The 18064-nt window shown below is 35.0% G+C and overlaps 1 protein-coding gene across 1 annotated transcript in view; it reads left to right on the forward strand.

Moving 5' to 3' along the window:
• LOC128999011 (inositol 1,4,5-trisphosphate receptor-like) overlaps nt 1-18064 on the forward strand; it is a 45386-nt gene that overhangs the window by 16564 nt on the left and 10758 nt on the right. The window contains exons 5-11 of the mRNA XM_054425366.1: nt 1310-1457; nt 8311-8343; nt 11565-11746; nt 13353-13516; nt 14435-14600; nt 15806-16006; nt 16952-17038. Coding sequence (XP_054281341.1) covers nt 1310-1457; nt 8311-8343; nt 11565-11746; nt 13353-13516; nt 14435-14600; nt 15806-16006; nt 16952-17038 — 981 coding nt within the window. The remainder of the gene's footprint in view (nt 1-1309; nt 1458-8310; nt 8344-11564; nt 11747-13352; nt 13517-14434; nt 14601-15805; nt 16007-16951; nt 17039-18064) is intronic.

An 18064-nucleotide genomic window follows, 5' to 3' on the forward strand; every position in this document is an offset into this window, starting at 1 on the left:
ACCCGGGACCGATTTACTTTTTCATTTTGATGTCCCCAGAGGCCAAAATCACTATTCGTTCAAATTTTTATATATGTATATATATATACGTCCGTGAACGCGATAACTTGAGTAATTTTTGTCCGATTTTGATGAAATTTGGTTTAAAGGTGTAAAGCGGGGTAAACTTGAATGAGTTCGCGATCCAGCACAATCGGACCATGGGAACGGGGCTTTACGGGGGGTGTTATGGGGTAAAAATTGGTTTTTCTCACTTTTGACCCTCAAAACACAAATTTTTCCAATTTCTCTTTAGACCTTTTTAAAGAGCTTAAAAAAACAAATAATTTAGTATATAAAAGTATTTTTGTTCGATTATTAGTAACGGAGAAAATTAAAAAAAATTTTAAATTTAAAATTCCCATGTTATTCTTATGGAGAATATTGTCAAATGTTGTAGTTTGCTTGTTTATGAATATATTTTGATCAAACTTGGCAAATTTATTTATTTTGTACTAAGCTATCAATATTTTACTCAAAAACGCACTTTATTAGTTTCCTTATACCAGCAAACCTAGGTACTTGTTAAACCTAATGTTATTAAAATATATTTAACTGAAAATCAATTCATACAAATGGAAATTCGCTTAGTCGGCAGGTTTGCTGCGGCGGGGGTATTAACTTTGCAAATGAAAATACAATAATCTTACTCTGTGCTTATTGCTTATTGGTAGCCGCTTACCATACCTTGATTTTGTACTAAGAACTGAGCAACAATATGCATTAAAGATTTTTTTTTTCAAAAGTAGTCGAGAGCCTAACGTTGTGCCAAATTAATCCGCCTGGATCGGATAAGCTATGTTATGAAGTTAACGTGACCGATGGAGATATTTGTCGCTATCGCAGGAGACAATGATTGCGTTTCTCTGTTACACTATAAAAGTTTTACCTAAAGTATAGGTAGGCCTATGCTTGTTTACTTTCAATAAATTTCTATTTTGAAATTTTTAACTCTAAGGCTATCTATTATTATTTACTCTTCTCTCTGGTACAACTACAGTTAATAACAAGATTAATACAGTTTGACAAATCAGGAAAATTATTCGGTAGGCCTAATGACACCGACAAAGGTTACGTCAAAGTGTCCTTAAATGTACGGGAATTGTCCATGAATTTTTTATCCAGAATGTAGTAGACACCCTGATCTTACCTCCCCTGATATTTACTGTAAACTATTTAACGTAAAGTAGCCCCTACATCCTGTTAGAAAAATGTTGAAAACTGTTAATTTTATAAAATGAAAAATGTAACCGATGTTGCTGAACCGCAGGTAGTTAAACTGGCCAGAGATCTGATCTACTTTGGGTTCTACAGCTTCAGTGACCTCCTACGGTTGACCAAGACTCTTCTCTCCATTCTCGACTGTGTGTCTGAAAATGACTTTGTCAAAGGAAAGATCCCCACAGGTGAAATACACTGTGAGTATGTATAGTCTGCTCTTTGAAGAAATATTAAAATGTCTAAAGGACAATTAAAACATGTAGGGATTTTATAGGGATCACAAGACGTAAACTGTGTTATGGAAGAGTGGTAATTATTTGTTAATCGAAGATATAAAACATTTATTTTAATGCTTCAAAATTTTATTTTGTAGTCGTATAACCAGTTCCTGTTATTTTTTTAATATCTTATGGTTAATAAATTAATTGAATAGCTCTTTCGAATAACGTTGCAAGTGACAAAAGTAAATATTTTTAGAAAAACAAAAAAACTTTCTGGCTGCACCAATGTCTACACAGCCTGTAAGTGATGCTAACCTATGTATTTTTGAAAATGAAATATCCCATGCAGTAAAAGATGTCATTTGCATTTTATTGCCTTGAAAATCTCAATTTCACCAAAAATTTTGTTTGCAACCTTGTTTGGCAAAGATATAAAATTTTTCTTTCATCTTAAACAAGAATTTAAAGCATTGCACTCTCACAACACTACAAACTTAAACACTATAAAATCACCATGGTCCGACCTTGTCACAGACACGACGTATAACTGAAATCTGACGTTTCAGTCTCGTTACAGACTTCCATCGGAGCAGTCAACAGAATTGTTTCTGTTACGCGGTGGATAATCAGAATTAACTAATGAAGAATTAAATTGTAGAATAAATGGGATAGCAGCTAGCTACTTATATGAAGTATGATAAGCTATAGAACACAGGGAAGAGACGTGTGTTTTCCTATCCCAGGGGTCTCCAACCTTTTATACTCAAGGGCCACATTGACAGTTTTTGGAGGATATGCGGGCCTGAACCGTCAACGTTTCAGTGTAGAAAGGTAGCTTCCCTCCAAATAACCCACAAAGAGGTAGTTTTCTAAATAAGAGCTCAACGATAAAGTTTGAACATTTCTTGCTGATTTTCTGTTGCTATATAACCTTTTGACTAGAGATGTGCGAGTACTCGAGATTTAGAGTTCGAGTCGAGTACGGCCTTGAAACTCAAGCTTATCCAGTTTCGGAGTCGAGTTTGGTTTAAAATTGAAAAAAAACAATATTTGTTAAAATGTAACTTGTGTTTACATAAAATGCTTCATAATTTGTATTACTGTAGATTCTACAGTAATATAAATATTTCTACAGTGTAGAAATAAGCAAGAGATAGTTGTCCTAACCTATTTTTATAGCTGTCACAACAGAATAGGTCAACTCAAAGCAGTCGCCGGCGGGGTAGCGGATTTCTACCCCCGGATATTTACCCCCATGAAAAAACGCCTACGTCATTTTGACGTCACGAGGGGCGGGGCTTATACACGTTCGAGAAACAGCCCGCGACTGGAAATCTACCCCCGGACATCTACCCCCGGACATCTACCCCCGGACATTTACCCCCAGACATCTACCCCCCGTGGTCAGCTCTGCCACGTATCAGCCAATATTCATTGTTGTAATTTATTTTATAAATTTCTTTACCTTCTTATATCCAGTAGTAAACATGCGATATGTCGATGTCTGTTTTAACATTATCCATATTTGTAATTCAATAAGTTGTAACAGTCCTTTTCAACCCAACCTACTTCACTGACTTTTACGATTGAGATGCCTTTTAAAAGCTTAAGATCTAGCGCAGCACAAAATGGTAATTGAAAGGATATTTCGATTAGGGCTTCAAAAGGTTGACCCCTAAAGCCTTTGATTTATTCCTAGAAGGTGCTTCCAATGGTTGACCAACTTTTACACCATACAGTAACAGTTTAAAAGTGAAATGTGAGTAGTACCAAATATGTAATCTTTGGTAGTACTCATCAGATCAATTTTTAAGTCAGGTTGTAAAAACATGAATAGATCGTCTGCAACTGTAATATTATGAGATGAAAAAGTAATGAAAATAATATAATATTGCGTACTTTTCACATGGTCAAGTGTTACATCGTACTGAACCATTGTTTTTACACACATTTCTTAAAGGATAAAGTGAATAAACTGTGGTGAACTTCCAGTTTATTCAATGTAGGCCTAGTAGTAATAATTGTTTGGTAAACCAAAACTCAGTTGTAAACTGTTAAATTGAGAAAGAGGATCAATAAAAGTCAGGTGAATAATGGTAAATTTTGCATATCACCTATATAGTAGTAAAAAAATTAGTTTCTAAGATTTCAGATGCGTACTAAGAAAGGATTTAAAGTATTTTCTCTTAAATACCTAAAATAAGACAAGAAGTTGTAAACTGTTAAATTGAGAAAGAGGATCAATAAAAGTCAGGTGTGGAATGGTAAATTTTTCACATCACCTAGAGTAGTAAAAAAATAGTTTCTAAGATTTTAGATGCGTACGAAGAAAGGATTTTAAAGTATTTTCTCTTAAAGACCTAAAATAAGACAATTATTAAAATTCAAAATAATGGCCACATTCAATTTTTTAAGCATAGCCTAATATCTTTTAATATATATATATACGCCTAAATACCCCCATTGCAGCACATTCGCATATTCAGAGAATGTATAAAGTCTTATTGGAAAATCCTGCCTTAAAACAAAACTTGTCAACTTATGTCAATAAATAAGTGTTCAAAAGACGCATTCATAAGAATACCATCTGGAAGTGAATAAGCAGGTGTCCTGTCAGTAAAATGTTAAAATGAGGCATTTTAAGGTAGTATACAGAACAGAATTAGGCGAAACCCGTCAACATTGACGGTTAATTTCAAGGCTTATGCTAATTCATATAACTGCGATTAATAGATTGAAGTAATAAAAATTTTGAGCATTTAGCTCTTTAGCTTTTTTGATGAGTAATAAGTGTAGAAGCAATAATGACTATTGCATAAGTTACAAAATAATGGTTGATCATATTCAATGAATAAAATATTTCCCATGCCGTACGTCATAAGAGTTATTATTACAATGTTAACTGGTTTCTCTTCTTTTGGAAGAACCTTTAAATAGTATTAAAATTTAATTCTAGACAGACGAAGAATTAAATTAATTGTTGAACTGATAACTGGTCATGGAAGATTCAGGAAACATCTACAACGGATGGGCTTATATGATGGTGAACCGATCTGTAGGTACTGTGATAGGTCAGAAGAGACAGCTGATCACTTACTCTTTGATTGTATTGAGCTCTCTGACGCTAGATCGATAACTCTTGGAAATATGGCTAGAGGTAGATTTCTTCCTGAGGATGAACTAATTGGGAAGCTACAGGCATTCATTGGGCGCCTCAACTTGTAGGTCAACAAGAAAGCAATTAAGTATCTGGGGTGCGCAATAATTCGATTTCGGATGAAGTGCTTTAAGGTCTCGACCTGCCCCTGTCAGATAAGATAAGATAAGATAGTATTAAAATCGTATTGGTCAATCTTTTGTGATAAACACTTCCGATCCGCGCTCATGCATGCGCCGTTAGCTGTTACTGTATGTGAAAGTTTGTCAACCATTTAAATCACTTTCTGGAAATGAATCAAATCCTTAAGGGTCTTACTTTTGAAGCCCTTTATCAACATATAGTTTTAAATACCATTTTGCGTTGAGCTGAGGATCATAAGATTTAAAATTACACCTCAATCATAAATATCAGTGAAGTAGTTTGGGTGGAAAAGGGCTGTTACAGCTTATTTTATTAGGAAGATAGATAATGTTAAACAAGGCAATGACATATCACATGCTTAATACTAGATATTAAAGGGTAATGATTAACCAAAGAGCCGTTGATTTACATAAAACAATTTATAAAATCAATTACAACAATGAATATTGGCCGATACGCGGCAGAGCTGACCACGGGGGGTAGATGTCTGGGGGTAAATGTCCGGGGGTAGATGTCCGGGGGTAGATGTCCGGGGGTAGATTTCCAGTCGCGGGCTGTTTCTCGAACGTGTATAAGCCCCGCCCCTCGTGACGTCAAAATGACGTAGGCGTTTTTTCATGGGGGTAAATATCCGGGGGTAGAAATCCGGCGACCCTCGCCGGCGACTGACTGGCAATGGCATAATCTGGACTTGACACAGAATGACATGATCGGTAGTGATTTTGTTTTAAAGTACTGTTTCACAATAGAAAATTCCACTACTGAAGTGTTACGTAAGCAATAAATCTATTTAAAAAAAAGTCAGAATAGAAACACAATAAAGGCAAAACAATAGAAGGGAGGGAGGGGTTGGGCAATGACCTTGAAAGGAGCGGGCATAGCAACAGTGGTGTAGGGGGTTGGGGGGAAGGGGAGGGTGAGACCTTTGACTTTTGAGCTATATTTAGACCAGACTAGACTTTCACCACTTCCCAAATGGCTGGGTAGGGGCAGGGGGATTACAATAGCAGATTTTTTTCCTTGCCTGGTTTGACTTTTGTCTTTTTGTGTAGGAGATTTGAATCTTAAAAAATATAATTTGAATTGACCACAATTATTTAGCATTGATAATACAATCTGCAAAGGACCAGGAAGTTGATAATTATAAACTGATGTTCCCGTGGTTGAAAATAATTATTCTGTAAACTTGTAAAGCATTAGATAACTCATAAATAAGTATAAAATCATTCATAAAGACAATAGTAGCACTCCTAAAAAATATTTAAAGATAACAACATAAAAACATCATTATATTTTCTCTTCGTTCTTCCATTTTTTCTTGGGGTTCCCTCCACGCATTCAACAGGTTACTATAATCACAAGACAAGAAAAGACAAGACAATATTCTTTATTGTTCATTTGTTAAGAATTACAATAGTGTCAATACAATAGTGAATTGTACGTGTTAAATTCCATAATTTTCATAAAATTCCTTTATTGAGTAGAAGGGTCTTGCGATTAGCCACTTCTTCAACTCCTGGTGTAGCTTGTTGCCAGTCAGGTCTCTCAGGTAGTCAGGTAGATGGTTCCCCAGTTTGCAGCCGGTATAGGAAGGTTTTTTTCTCCCAAAGAGTTGTTGGGTGAACTGGTAGGGCAAATTTGGAGCCATGACGGGTGTTGTAGTGGTGCAGGTCTTGGTTTCTTGGGGGGTTTATTTCATTCACATACTTTATGGTTTCAAGTATGTAGAGAGACACCACTGTGAGGATTCCTAGGTTTGCGAATGCTAGTCTGCAAGTCTGTGGTGGGACAAGGTTGGCGAGGGCTCTTATGGCTTTCTTTTGAAGAACAAGGATTCAGGATCGTAGTACTTCATATGTTTTTTGTTTGTACTAATTTTAGTGTTCTTTAATGGGCATGTATAATCCAGTGCTGTTTGGAGAATATTATGAAATTTGTTGTAGGAGGTTTCAAGATTGGGTGAAGAGCAAACATGTTCCCAATTTTGTAGATGGAGGTGAGCCTTCAGGTTGTTTAGGTTTGTGTTGTTTATGCTTCTTTTCATTACAAATCTTTGGGAAGTGTCTTTTTGGTGTGTTTTCAGCAGGCACAGCTGCGCAGTGTGGTCAGATAGACCAGTATGCACAACTTGTCCAGTAATATACGCATATGGTATGTTTGAGCATATACAGTCTATTGAAGTGGCTGTGTCATGGGTTATTCTGGTGGCCACTAGAGGAAATCTCCAGATGTTTTGTGTGGTTAACTCTTCTTCCAGCATGGTGTTTTTGGAATCTTGGGTGAGCCTGTCGATATTTATGTCACCGATGAGTATGAGGTTTTACTTGTGTACTTCTTGTAGTCCTAGCGTGTCTGATAGGAGATCAAGGGCAATTCTTGCATTTTCGATTGGTGGTCTATAGATTCCCAGAATGTAGATATCCTTTTTCTTTGTTGTCTGCATGCGAATCATTGCTGCTTCGAAAATTAACTCCTGGTTCGTGTTTGATATGTGTAATATATCTTAAGAATATTAATATCCGTTGTATGATTTCCTTGTACATCACGCCACTGTGAATCGTATGATTTTCAATAAATCTCATTGGCTACAAACATCACCTGATCCCTCTCCACCTACATCACACCACCGTCCATGTCCGTCCGTCCCTACAACAGCCAGTCTACCTCCAAAAGTCAAACCTTAACCACCCGTTTGTAGCCGTGTTTTAAACATGTAAAACTATCGTAATCATTTCAGTCCACTTCCTAAGTCCAATTCAACCCACGAACACAACAAATGGCGACGAGGTCGGTCAAATTTACATACCGCGCAATGCAACTGTTCGATTGTGCCGCGTAGTGTAAATTTCGAACGCGTTTGTGAATGTCGGACGACGAAGTGGACTTAGACTTATTAACGTTGTTTTAAGATAGTGAAGTGTCGGGTTACTCCAACATGGCTGGGATAATTGGCAGCATCGGTGAGTACGACCAGAACTCCGAAACGTGGTCTTCATACATAGAAAAATTCAAACTGTTCGTCAAATGTAACAATATTAAGGAGGAGAAGAAGTTTAGCATTTTATTGACTGTTTCTGGTGTTAAAACGTATAGTTTACTACGGGATCTGTGCACGCCCGACGTACCATCGAAGAAGAGTTTTAAGGAAATAGTGACAATTATTAAAGATCATCTCTACCCGAAACCATCGTTCATCGCCTAGAGATACAAGTTCAGCAATTATTTCCCAGTAGGTCTTCACGGGCCGGATAAAATCTATTCGCGGGGCGGAACTGGCCCGCGGGCCATAGGTTGGAGACTTCTGTTCTATCCCCTCAATTCTACAATTAAAAATCTTGGTCTAGAGCATTTCTAAAAAAAAATTCTTTATCCTAGACCTAGATATTCATCCAGTTAAATGGGCAATGGTAACATTCAGTCAGACCTATAGTTTACTTATAAAACTTAATCATATGATACAAATGTTATATGTTTTAGCCTTAGCTTAAGTTAAAAACTACCATTAGTCATATTTAATTATGTTTCTAGCGACCATGGACATTGATGTGGAAGAAACTACTGGTAACTGTGCATGGGAATTGTTTGAGATGTTTTAAATTAGCTATCTGTATATATATATATGTGTTTTTTAATGTGTTACTAATTAAAAAATATACAGTAGAGATTTAGTAGGGATGAGCAGGGTAATATTTGAAAATTGAGCGACATTACTGACCCTTTAAATCCAAAAAGATGTACCGGCCATTAATTATGATCATTGACTATTGGATACAGAAGAAGACATCCCATCTCTATGGATCAGCTGTTGCCAATTTTTTACTAAAAAAGAATGTAGTTGCGTGAGCCAGTCACAGATTGCGCTAGTGTCTAAAACTCTATTTTGTACCTTATTTTTTGTTACTGACATAGTTGCTGGGTCATAGCTCATAATAAGTCATTCCATCAGTTTGACTTGGTAAAAACCATCGTGTAATTGGCAGAAATCAGTAATTTAGATCAGCACAATCTGTAGATGGCTCACATCAACTAAAACAAATTTTATTAAAAACCCGGCTACATCTTTAACATGGAGATGGAATGTCTAGTTGTTGTATTAATAGTCAAAGGTATGATTTAATGGTCTCAATCAGGTCCGTTGTGCACAACAATAAAAATTCACCTGCTGTGGCAAAGTTTGGTGCGAGAAGATAAACAATTCCTTCTGAAATAAACAGAGAACAGCTTTGGTGGAAGTTGTCAATATTTGTGAAGCACCTGAAATCTATCATTTTGGTATTTTTTACATATCCTAACTGTAGGTACGTCCATAAAACCCTGTTTTATAAAGTATTTGAATATATTTTTCATAAAGTCAGGGGAACATGGTAAAAATGGGTACAGTAACCTTGTACAACTGTGTAATCATACTTAATATAAAACGCACAACAAGAAGAACTAAGATACAATGTTGTTATTCTTTCTCTTAGTTAGTTCTTCTATTCTTTCTCAGGATTATTTTCATCCACAAATTCAATAAGTTAAATGGTTACTTATCGCCCAATCACAGCCTACTAGTAAATTTGTCAACATTAGATGGTTTTTGTTTTTGTATTGTTTGTTGTTTTATTGTTTTTATGATTTGTTTTCAACTATGGAAACACCAATGCTAATCCGTTATTCTTATCAACATTCTTCTGTTGTGATACAGCACGTGCTCATAGACTATTGTCCTACCACGATCAGTAGCTTACAAAACTTTCTAGTGTTTTGTTCTTTACGTGATTTATTGCTACACGGCATTTATCTAGTTTTTTGGTTAGTTTAGGTAAGTTGTGATTGTGCAATATTGTAATATTAAATTTATTTAAAAATGCAAATTTGACATTAATGGCTTTTTAGGCTACACAGTGTAGCAGTATTTTATGTACTTGGACTTGACATTGGGTTTCATTATCGGTGGTCTCCCTCTCCCCTATTACTCAGAATAATTGAGGTTATACTTTAAACTACAGTAGCCTATGCTACTAATTGTGTTTTATGAAGTTAAACTTTGACCTATGTTGACCGATGCTGTTTGTGAACCTCGACTTAGTGAAATTCCTGCAAGCCTAACCTCAATATAACAAAACTTTTTTACGAAATCCTTGATATGACAAATATTCAGTCCAGTCCCTTGAGATTCATTATATCGAGTTTAAACTGTATAATAAAATCTATGAATAATTCCTATGGCTCAACAGAGAGGGGAATAGTGATTTTTTTCTCTCAACTTTTAGGAAAACACCTAATCACTATAACTGCGACCTTAGTTTACTATAAAAGTTTGTGGGATTTGGTATTTAGTTTCAGTTGTGATTCGAAACTAAACAAATACAAGCATTTTGTTAGTTTGAATGGGAATTGGGAGCCAGATTACGTGAATGCTTATCCTCTAAGTACCATTCTATTAAAAGTCTGCATCTAAGTGCATTTGGTGTCGTGACAAAACTCAATTAAGTTTATATTTTCTTGTACTCTTAATATATCCTAGTATTCTCTGTTCTACCATTGACTATTGGATACTGAAGTATACATCCCATCTATATGGACCAGCTGTAGCCAATTTTTTATTAAAAAGAACGTAGTTGTGTGAGCCATTCATAGAATGTGCTAATGTCTAAAATTCTATTTAATACCTTATTTTTTTGCTGACCAGGTTGATGGGTCGAACAGTTGCTATAACTCATGGACTCATGGAATTAACTCATCATAAGTCATTCCCTAAGTTTGACTTGGTAAAAAAGTTTGTGTATTTGACATAATTTAGTAATTTAGATCAGAGCAATCTGTATGTGGCTCACATCAACTACGACGATTTTGATAAAAAATCTGGCTACAAATTCAACATGGGGATGGAATGTCTAGTTGTATTAATAGTCAAAGGTTCTACTATATTCTATGAAACTTCTAGCACTTTATAAATTGCTACAATAAACACTTCACTTCTTCAGATACTTTTTTCACCTTGTGTGTTATTTAACTTAGAAAGTTTTAACTCTCCGTGTCTATTTTCGTATTGTCTTTTCTGGGAATATTGTATGCATGTGTAAATAATATTAATGTTGCACAGTGTATGTTGGTGTATTCTTGTTGTTTATATGTGCTGGATTCTCTTTCCTAAGTTTACTTTCTTGTAATTTGTGGTTTCGGTTTTTGTTTTTATTTTAAAACAAACTAATTTAGTGGAGTAATATAGTATGACTAAAATTGTATCCCCATATTACTTAAATTGATTTTTATTTTAAGTTTTATAAGAAGTTCTTTCTGCATTCACTCTCAAATTAAATATTACTGCATAATATGAGATAATTTGTTTTATCAATGAAAACAGTTTATGGATTGCTTTTGTTGTATATGTTAACTTCTCACATAAGGAATATTATTATTCTTTACAACAGAGAGAATTTTTATAAAGAGATCTACAACCGTAGGGTTTTTATAATTTTAATTACCGTCACCTTAAAATCTGCAGCTGTATACACAAAATTTATTTCTTAAATAATCAACAATTGTTTTCTGAATCACGGTATGAGTCTGTGTCGTCATCTGTTCTCTTGCATTCTTTTGGCCAATTACCCACACCATTGCAGACAAGACGTTACCTAACTGATTTTCTAATTGATTTAAATTTCGTCTATGGTTTCATTTAACCTGGGTTTTGTTTTAACGGGGTGTGGTTAAAAGAGGTACAAAACTGTATACTGTTTTGTTGGAACAAATTATTTACAGAAGATCATTAAATATTTCTGTTTTCTTCGTTTTAGCCGAGGGAGGAGTCTTGCGTAGCATTGGAGACATGGGTGCCGTTGTCACAGGACTTACTCTCGGTGCCACCAGCATCAACCGTGCGTCCATACCCAATGCTGTACAGAAGAAGTCCAACCAGCTCAAGAAAGAGTTCCCACTCGTCATGGACACTAAACTCAAAATCATAGAAATTTTACAAGTGAGTACTTTTGTTTTTTAGTTAAGATTTAACTCACTACAGAGTAAAGTTAATATTTCATTGTTGATAGCTACTTGTCTGTGTGTAGGCTAATATCCTTTAAAGAATCAAGATCTTTATTGTCATTGACCTTTTACAAGGAATAGACATAGTCAACAATAGAAATAAAAACTAAAGCTATAAAATACAGTGGGTTCTAATTAAAAATTAATATTAACATCAGAAACTAAGTACTCTGTTATACAGTAATATGGATTTTGGATGAGCCACTCAAACATTTTAGACTTAAACCTATTAAAAGGAACCTGTTTTGCTGCCAGACCTAATTTATTAAAAAAACCGTATGCAATTTATTTTATGGCAGTTATCTGTTTTGGCCAATCTATGAGCAGGGATATCTAGATTGGATTTGCCTCTTGTATTGTAAGAGTGTATACTCTCTCTACAAGTGAATTGATGAAGATTGGCTTAAGTGTAGAGGGGTATGTGAAAAATATACAAATTTACAACGGTCATAATTTTAAGGTCTATAAAAAGAAGTTGACAGCTATCCACAGGGCCAGCCCCACAGATTGTTCGTATGACTTTTTTTTGTAATAAAAGAATTTCATGGGTGTGGGGGGAGTGTCCCCATAGTATAATCCCGTAAGAAATATGAGATTGAAAAAACCAAAATAAGTAATCCGAAGGTATTCATTACTAACAAAATCCAAATTAGAGTTTCCAAATTAGATAATTTACTCTGGAAATTTTTTTACAAGTGATTTCTATGTGCTCTTGCCAATTTAATTTTGAATCAATTTGGAAGCCTAATAATTTTACAGATTTTAATTCATTGTCAAGTGGGGATAGACTCAAAAGAATTTTCTGTGTTTTTTCTTGATTACATGTCAATTTATTTTAAGAAGACCAATTTAGTGCTGATGTTATTGATTATTGATTCATTAGTAATTAAATCAAGCTCATGGATATCTCTATTTGTTGCAATCAAAGTTGTGTCATCAGCATATACAACAGTGTCTACATCAACATTCCTCGGCAGGTCATTTATCAAGATTAAAAACAAGAAGGGTCCCAAAACCGAGCCCTGTGGAACACCTACTTCAACCAATCTTAAGTTAGACTGACAGCCTCCAACAGATACATACTGCTTTCTATTAGTTAAATAGGATTTTAAAATTTTTAAAGTTTTACCTGTAATACCATAAAATTCAAGTTTTTTGAATAAAATATCAAAAAAATAAAAATAAAAAATATAAAATATATTTATATTTTTGGTTGTATTTAAAATATCTCGTTGCTGTGAGGTTTTCATTCATTGATTTCTATTGACTTCTACGACATCTGACTGGCAAAAACAAAAAGGTTTTGCTAAGTTTCAAGCATCCTGATAATAACTTTGTGAAATCACATTTATGGGGTTAAGCTGACTAAACCAACTACAAAAAGTGGTCATACAATTTGTGTTTTGCTATAAGAGTTATTCAGTGTTGAATCGTTTAGTTTTGAATTGCATGATACTTCTATTTAATTTAATAAGTACTTGATTGTTAATAGTTTTCCCAAATAGAATGCCTTGAACTCAAGACCACTTCTTTAATTTCAGTTTATCCTGGACGTACGGCTGGATTATCGCATCAGCTGTCTTCTCTCTATTTTCAAACGTGAGTTTGATGGCACGGACAAATCATCAGGGGACGTTAACATGGGACAAAAGGCCATCGATCTCGAGCTCATTGGCACCCAAGCTGAAGGAATATTTGGCAACAGGTGAGATATGTTGTTACATAATCGTTAAGACAAAGTATTTTATTATTTGAAACATTGACTGTGTGTATTGGCTTATATAATTTATAAGTAGGTAGAATGAGAATTCCTATCCTGTATTTTATAGAGAATTAAAACACTTGGGATTATGCCGAATGAGACACTCCTACCTGAGGAGTATATTTAATCTATGCTGAAGACTATGAAGTACCGTTCTAACCTCGTAACTGACTTTGTCGGCTGCTAGGCTACTGTGTTTAGCAATCTGCAAATTGATTGTGTCCCTGTGTCTTATTATATTTATCGGTTGTCTTATCATGTTTGACAATGATTTAATTCACATATAAACTAAAATAACAAAAAAAGAACAAGAGAATGTAATGAAACAACATAGTACATAATAATTCTCCGAATAAATTTATATTTAATATTCCTTTGATAACCCATTTAATCAACTCTTGTTTACTTTGCGGCTGCTTGCTGTCTGATCATATTGTGTGAACACTTCTACTGTGCAATCTGGCTTGTCTCATTATTATAATTTTACTGTTTGACTTGAAAAACAACTTTTTGACTATGATAGTGAATTGAAAGTAATTAATTGATCATAGGCTGTACCGAACCTATTTTGTACCTAGTAAAATGTTGTACCGAACCGATGGCAGTAATTAAGCCATAACGTACCGACTTTTTTGGTGCACTGCAGACCCCTAGTCAGCTCTGTTGCTGTTAACTTTTTGCAGAAACTGTAGCTGTCTCGATGTTCACCAATTGTCATTCTAATTCACCCATTCAAATGGTCCGGCTTATTCATAAATGCGGTCTACCGGCCATCCGTTTAGGCCAGACAGTGGGATTACTGTACTGAAAATTAAAGTGATCTAATAGTAACCTAGTAGTAAAGCGATTGGTTTGATTCAGTGACGAGTGTGCTGCCCTTGACTTGGATGGCCACGGAGGTAGAATGTTTCTGAGAGTCCTGTTACACCTAACAATGCACGACTACCCTCCCTTGGTGTCTGGCGCACTTCATCTACTGTTCCGTCACTTTAGTCAGCGCCAGGAGGTGCTTCAGGCATTCAAACAGGTATGGATAAAATTAGTAGCCCTCTAAAAGCTTAGGTTTATGTTTCTTCCTTTCATTTGTCCTGTGATCTATTTGTGCTATCAGTATTTGCTGGGGGCTTTCTTGGAAATATCAGAAGTTAATTTATCCAGAGGGCTAAAACAAAAGATGTTTTCCAAAAAGTAAAAAAAAGTATAGAAACAGTTAGCCTCTACCATGAAACAAGACCTTGGAGTGCTATAAACTTATTACACTCAAACCTAAAACAAAAAAGATGGTACTAACTGCTTTCATCTGATTGACAGACTTAACAACTATAATCAAAATAAAACATTATAGAGGTATGTTTGATTCACAAAATATACTGTGCGCCAAGTTTAGATTGTAACTTTAGATGGTATTCAAAATTTTAAAAACTGTGCAGAAAGAAAACTGCACAAAGTTAAAAACCTGGATCAATAGAGTGCAGCATCTACCTAGATATTATTGTGCTCCTGTTTGGTTTAACAGTGTTCCTTCTAATATATAGTCGACGTGCAGCTTATCTAGGTAATGAAAACAGTAACTGGCTTGTTAATGCCTTCTTCTCTTCCCTGAATTTCTATGCCTAATCAGTTTTTCTGCTAACAAGAGAAGAGACATCAGTAAAAGAATAAAAGAATGTAGGAATATCTTTTTAATCCCTGACACATCCAACTTGTAGGACCTGCTTAACAATTCATTGTTAAAATATTGGTTATGCAACATTTAGTTTAGGCGTGACAATCCTGCAGATGGCCAAGATAGGTCATTGGTGTAGCGTATAGGCACATTCTCTGCGTACAACGGTTATGTGTATTCTGAATTTTGAAAATAATGGGCTTTTAAAGTTTTTTTTTATCAGCAGTTAGTGGCTAGTTCACTAGGAGTGAACTTTATGTTGCCTGTTTTATTTTGACGTGGGTGGGTGCAGCTCCTGGGAATTCTTTAGGATATCTTTTTTTATTCTATTGCAGTTTAACAAAATATAATAACCAAGTTAACGAAGGGACAAAAAATTCCTCAGGAAGCTCTAATCAAGGGAGGCATGTAAATTTGTCTGTTCTGCAGATATTGGTTTAAGTTTCTAGAGGATTTCAGGGGAGTGCAAAAAACCCAAGCAGCTGACGCACATCATACATCAAGGTCGCCCTTGATAATAATGATGATGATGATGATGATGACCAGATTGATATTGTTAATTTCAGGTCCAACTTCTCGTTTCTGACAGTGATGTAGAATCTTACAAGCAGATCAAATCTGACCTAGATGTCCTACGTCAGTCGGTAGAGAAGAGTGAACTGTGGGTGTACAAGTCACGCAGCAGTGAGGAGGCTGGGAAGAAAGCCAAGGAAGATGATGATGAAGGAGGCGGAGAGGTTAAGAGTTCTGCTCCCAATCTCTCACAGGTAAAATAAACTATCCTCTGAAAAATTAAATATAGATTATTTGTATAACTGTTTATTTAATAGTATAGGGCAGAAAGTAGGTGTTTACTGTATGAACATGACAGTTCCCGTGCGAGGCTTGCCAAACACAGGATTTCATGCAGAACCCTAAATACCTCGATGAGTTGTGTATGATACTTTTCTTCATACTACAAGTAACAAGTTTATAACATAAGCTATTTGCTATCTTAGACGTGTAGACTAACCGCCAACTAATATTTTACCAATATTACCAATCTTTTGATATTTTAGTCTCTTCCAAAACACGGAATACCCTAACTCATACCTGTTTTTAGATTCATAAAGCAGAAAATTTGAGCTAATTTCTTCCCATTGAACTTTTCATGTGGAAAACAAATATCTGTATCGTAATGCATTGTTTGCCACAATACACGGTAAGCAGCTTCTTTCTGTACTCTTTCCAGACCAGAAAGTAGTTGTTTACAGAAAGGGACTGGTGGAGTTAGCTGGAGTTGGTAAAGTCAGACGGAGTAAATTAAATTTACTGATCAGTTTTGCAATATGTGACAACAATGCTTTTTGCTGTCGACGATGCTACTTCCTTCCCTCCTCCTCTTCAGCGTGAATAGACTCATCCAACGCAACAATGCAAATAATGCGTTAGTGTGAATTCACGTTGATTAATTAGTGCTATTGTGTAGAGTGTTTTGATAGTTTTCTAATTAACCAAGATAATTAATAAGATATTTTGTTTTAAAATATCACCCATATTTAACACCAGATGTGTGACAACTGGAAATTTTGAGTGTGAGTCCAGTTTGACACAAATTTAGATGAAAATCTAAACTTTCTTTGTCCATACTATTTGTATAAAAAACTACATGCTTCAAAGGAACGTATGGAAATATTTACTGAACTAATACACTAATAGGAATTTTTATGCAGGTGGGAAAACAAAATTCAGCTGTTGATTTAGATGTGGGACCTCCACTTCATAGTGATCAAGCAGAAGAATATAGGAAAATACAACAGGTACAGTTATTTCTACTTACCATATGTTATCTTCACACTTTTATACCAAAGAGATGTTAATCCAAAATACAAAGTGTGGAACCTGAGTAAAATGATGCGTAAAGGTGTTAAAAATATTACTCAGTCAAAGATTCCTCTCCTCTAAAGCAATGTTTTCCAACCTATTTTCCTGGAATATCACTTCAGAAAACAAACATATTTTGCATACCACTTAGTCATGGAGAAGAATTAAATATTAGTTGTTTTATACTAACGTAACTAAACTACTATCCACAAGTTTGAACCTTTCCCAAGAAAGTTATATCAGCAATAAGTTAACCTAACAAAATAATCTCCTTGTTCTATCTTCTTGATAAGTATACTTTTTGACTTGCCAATGGGCCTTGAACTAATGTTAATGCATCATCTCTAACTATCCTCCTGACATCTTATACTCGTAGAATTGCTGCTTGGGGCCACCCATTTGATTCAATTTGTTGTTGGAACACACGGCTCAACTGCGCAAGCCTCGTCGTGTGACCCTAGCCCTAGGCTGTCTTTATCTTGGAAATTTCCTACCATCTAAAAGTAAAATCATTTTTTATCTAATTCTTTCTGATACCGGTACTTTTACTGTTTTCGAGTTTTTCAAATATTCCAGTTACTTTTTTTCTTTACTTATAAATAGGGGTGTGCGAAGCAGCAAAAAATGTTCGATTCGAAGCAACGATTCGATTCAAAAGATTTTCGATTCGATTCGATGCAACTCGATTCGAAGCAATACGGTATTTTTCTATTCATAATTGTCAATTGAGTGGATTAACAATAATTAAAATTTATCACATTTGTGTAATACAAATTTTTGTTGATGTGGTATTAGGCCTATTCATACTTACATATGAATTTTAGGTGAAAAAATATTTATTTTCAATCATATGTATTAGAATAACTGCTGGAAATACCAGTGAGCTGCTTTACTTGCCTATTTCATAATTTTTACTTGGAATTGGCTCAACTGCAAGAAAGAAGAAAATATTTTTTTTATCA

This window comes from Macrosteles quadrilineatus, unplaced genomic scaffold (genome assembly GCF_028750875.1).
Source record: "Macrosteles quadrilineatus isolate MER2022 unplaced genomic scaffold, UCM_ALF_1.0 Scaffold_7__1_contigs__length_78375512, whole genome shotgun sequence".
NCBI lineage: Eukaryota > Metazoa > Arthropoda > Insecta > Hemiptera > Cicadellidae > Macrosteles > Macrosteles quadrilineatus.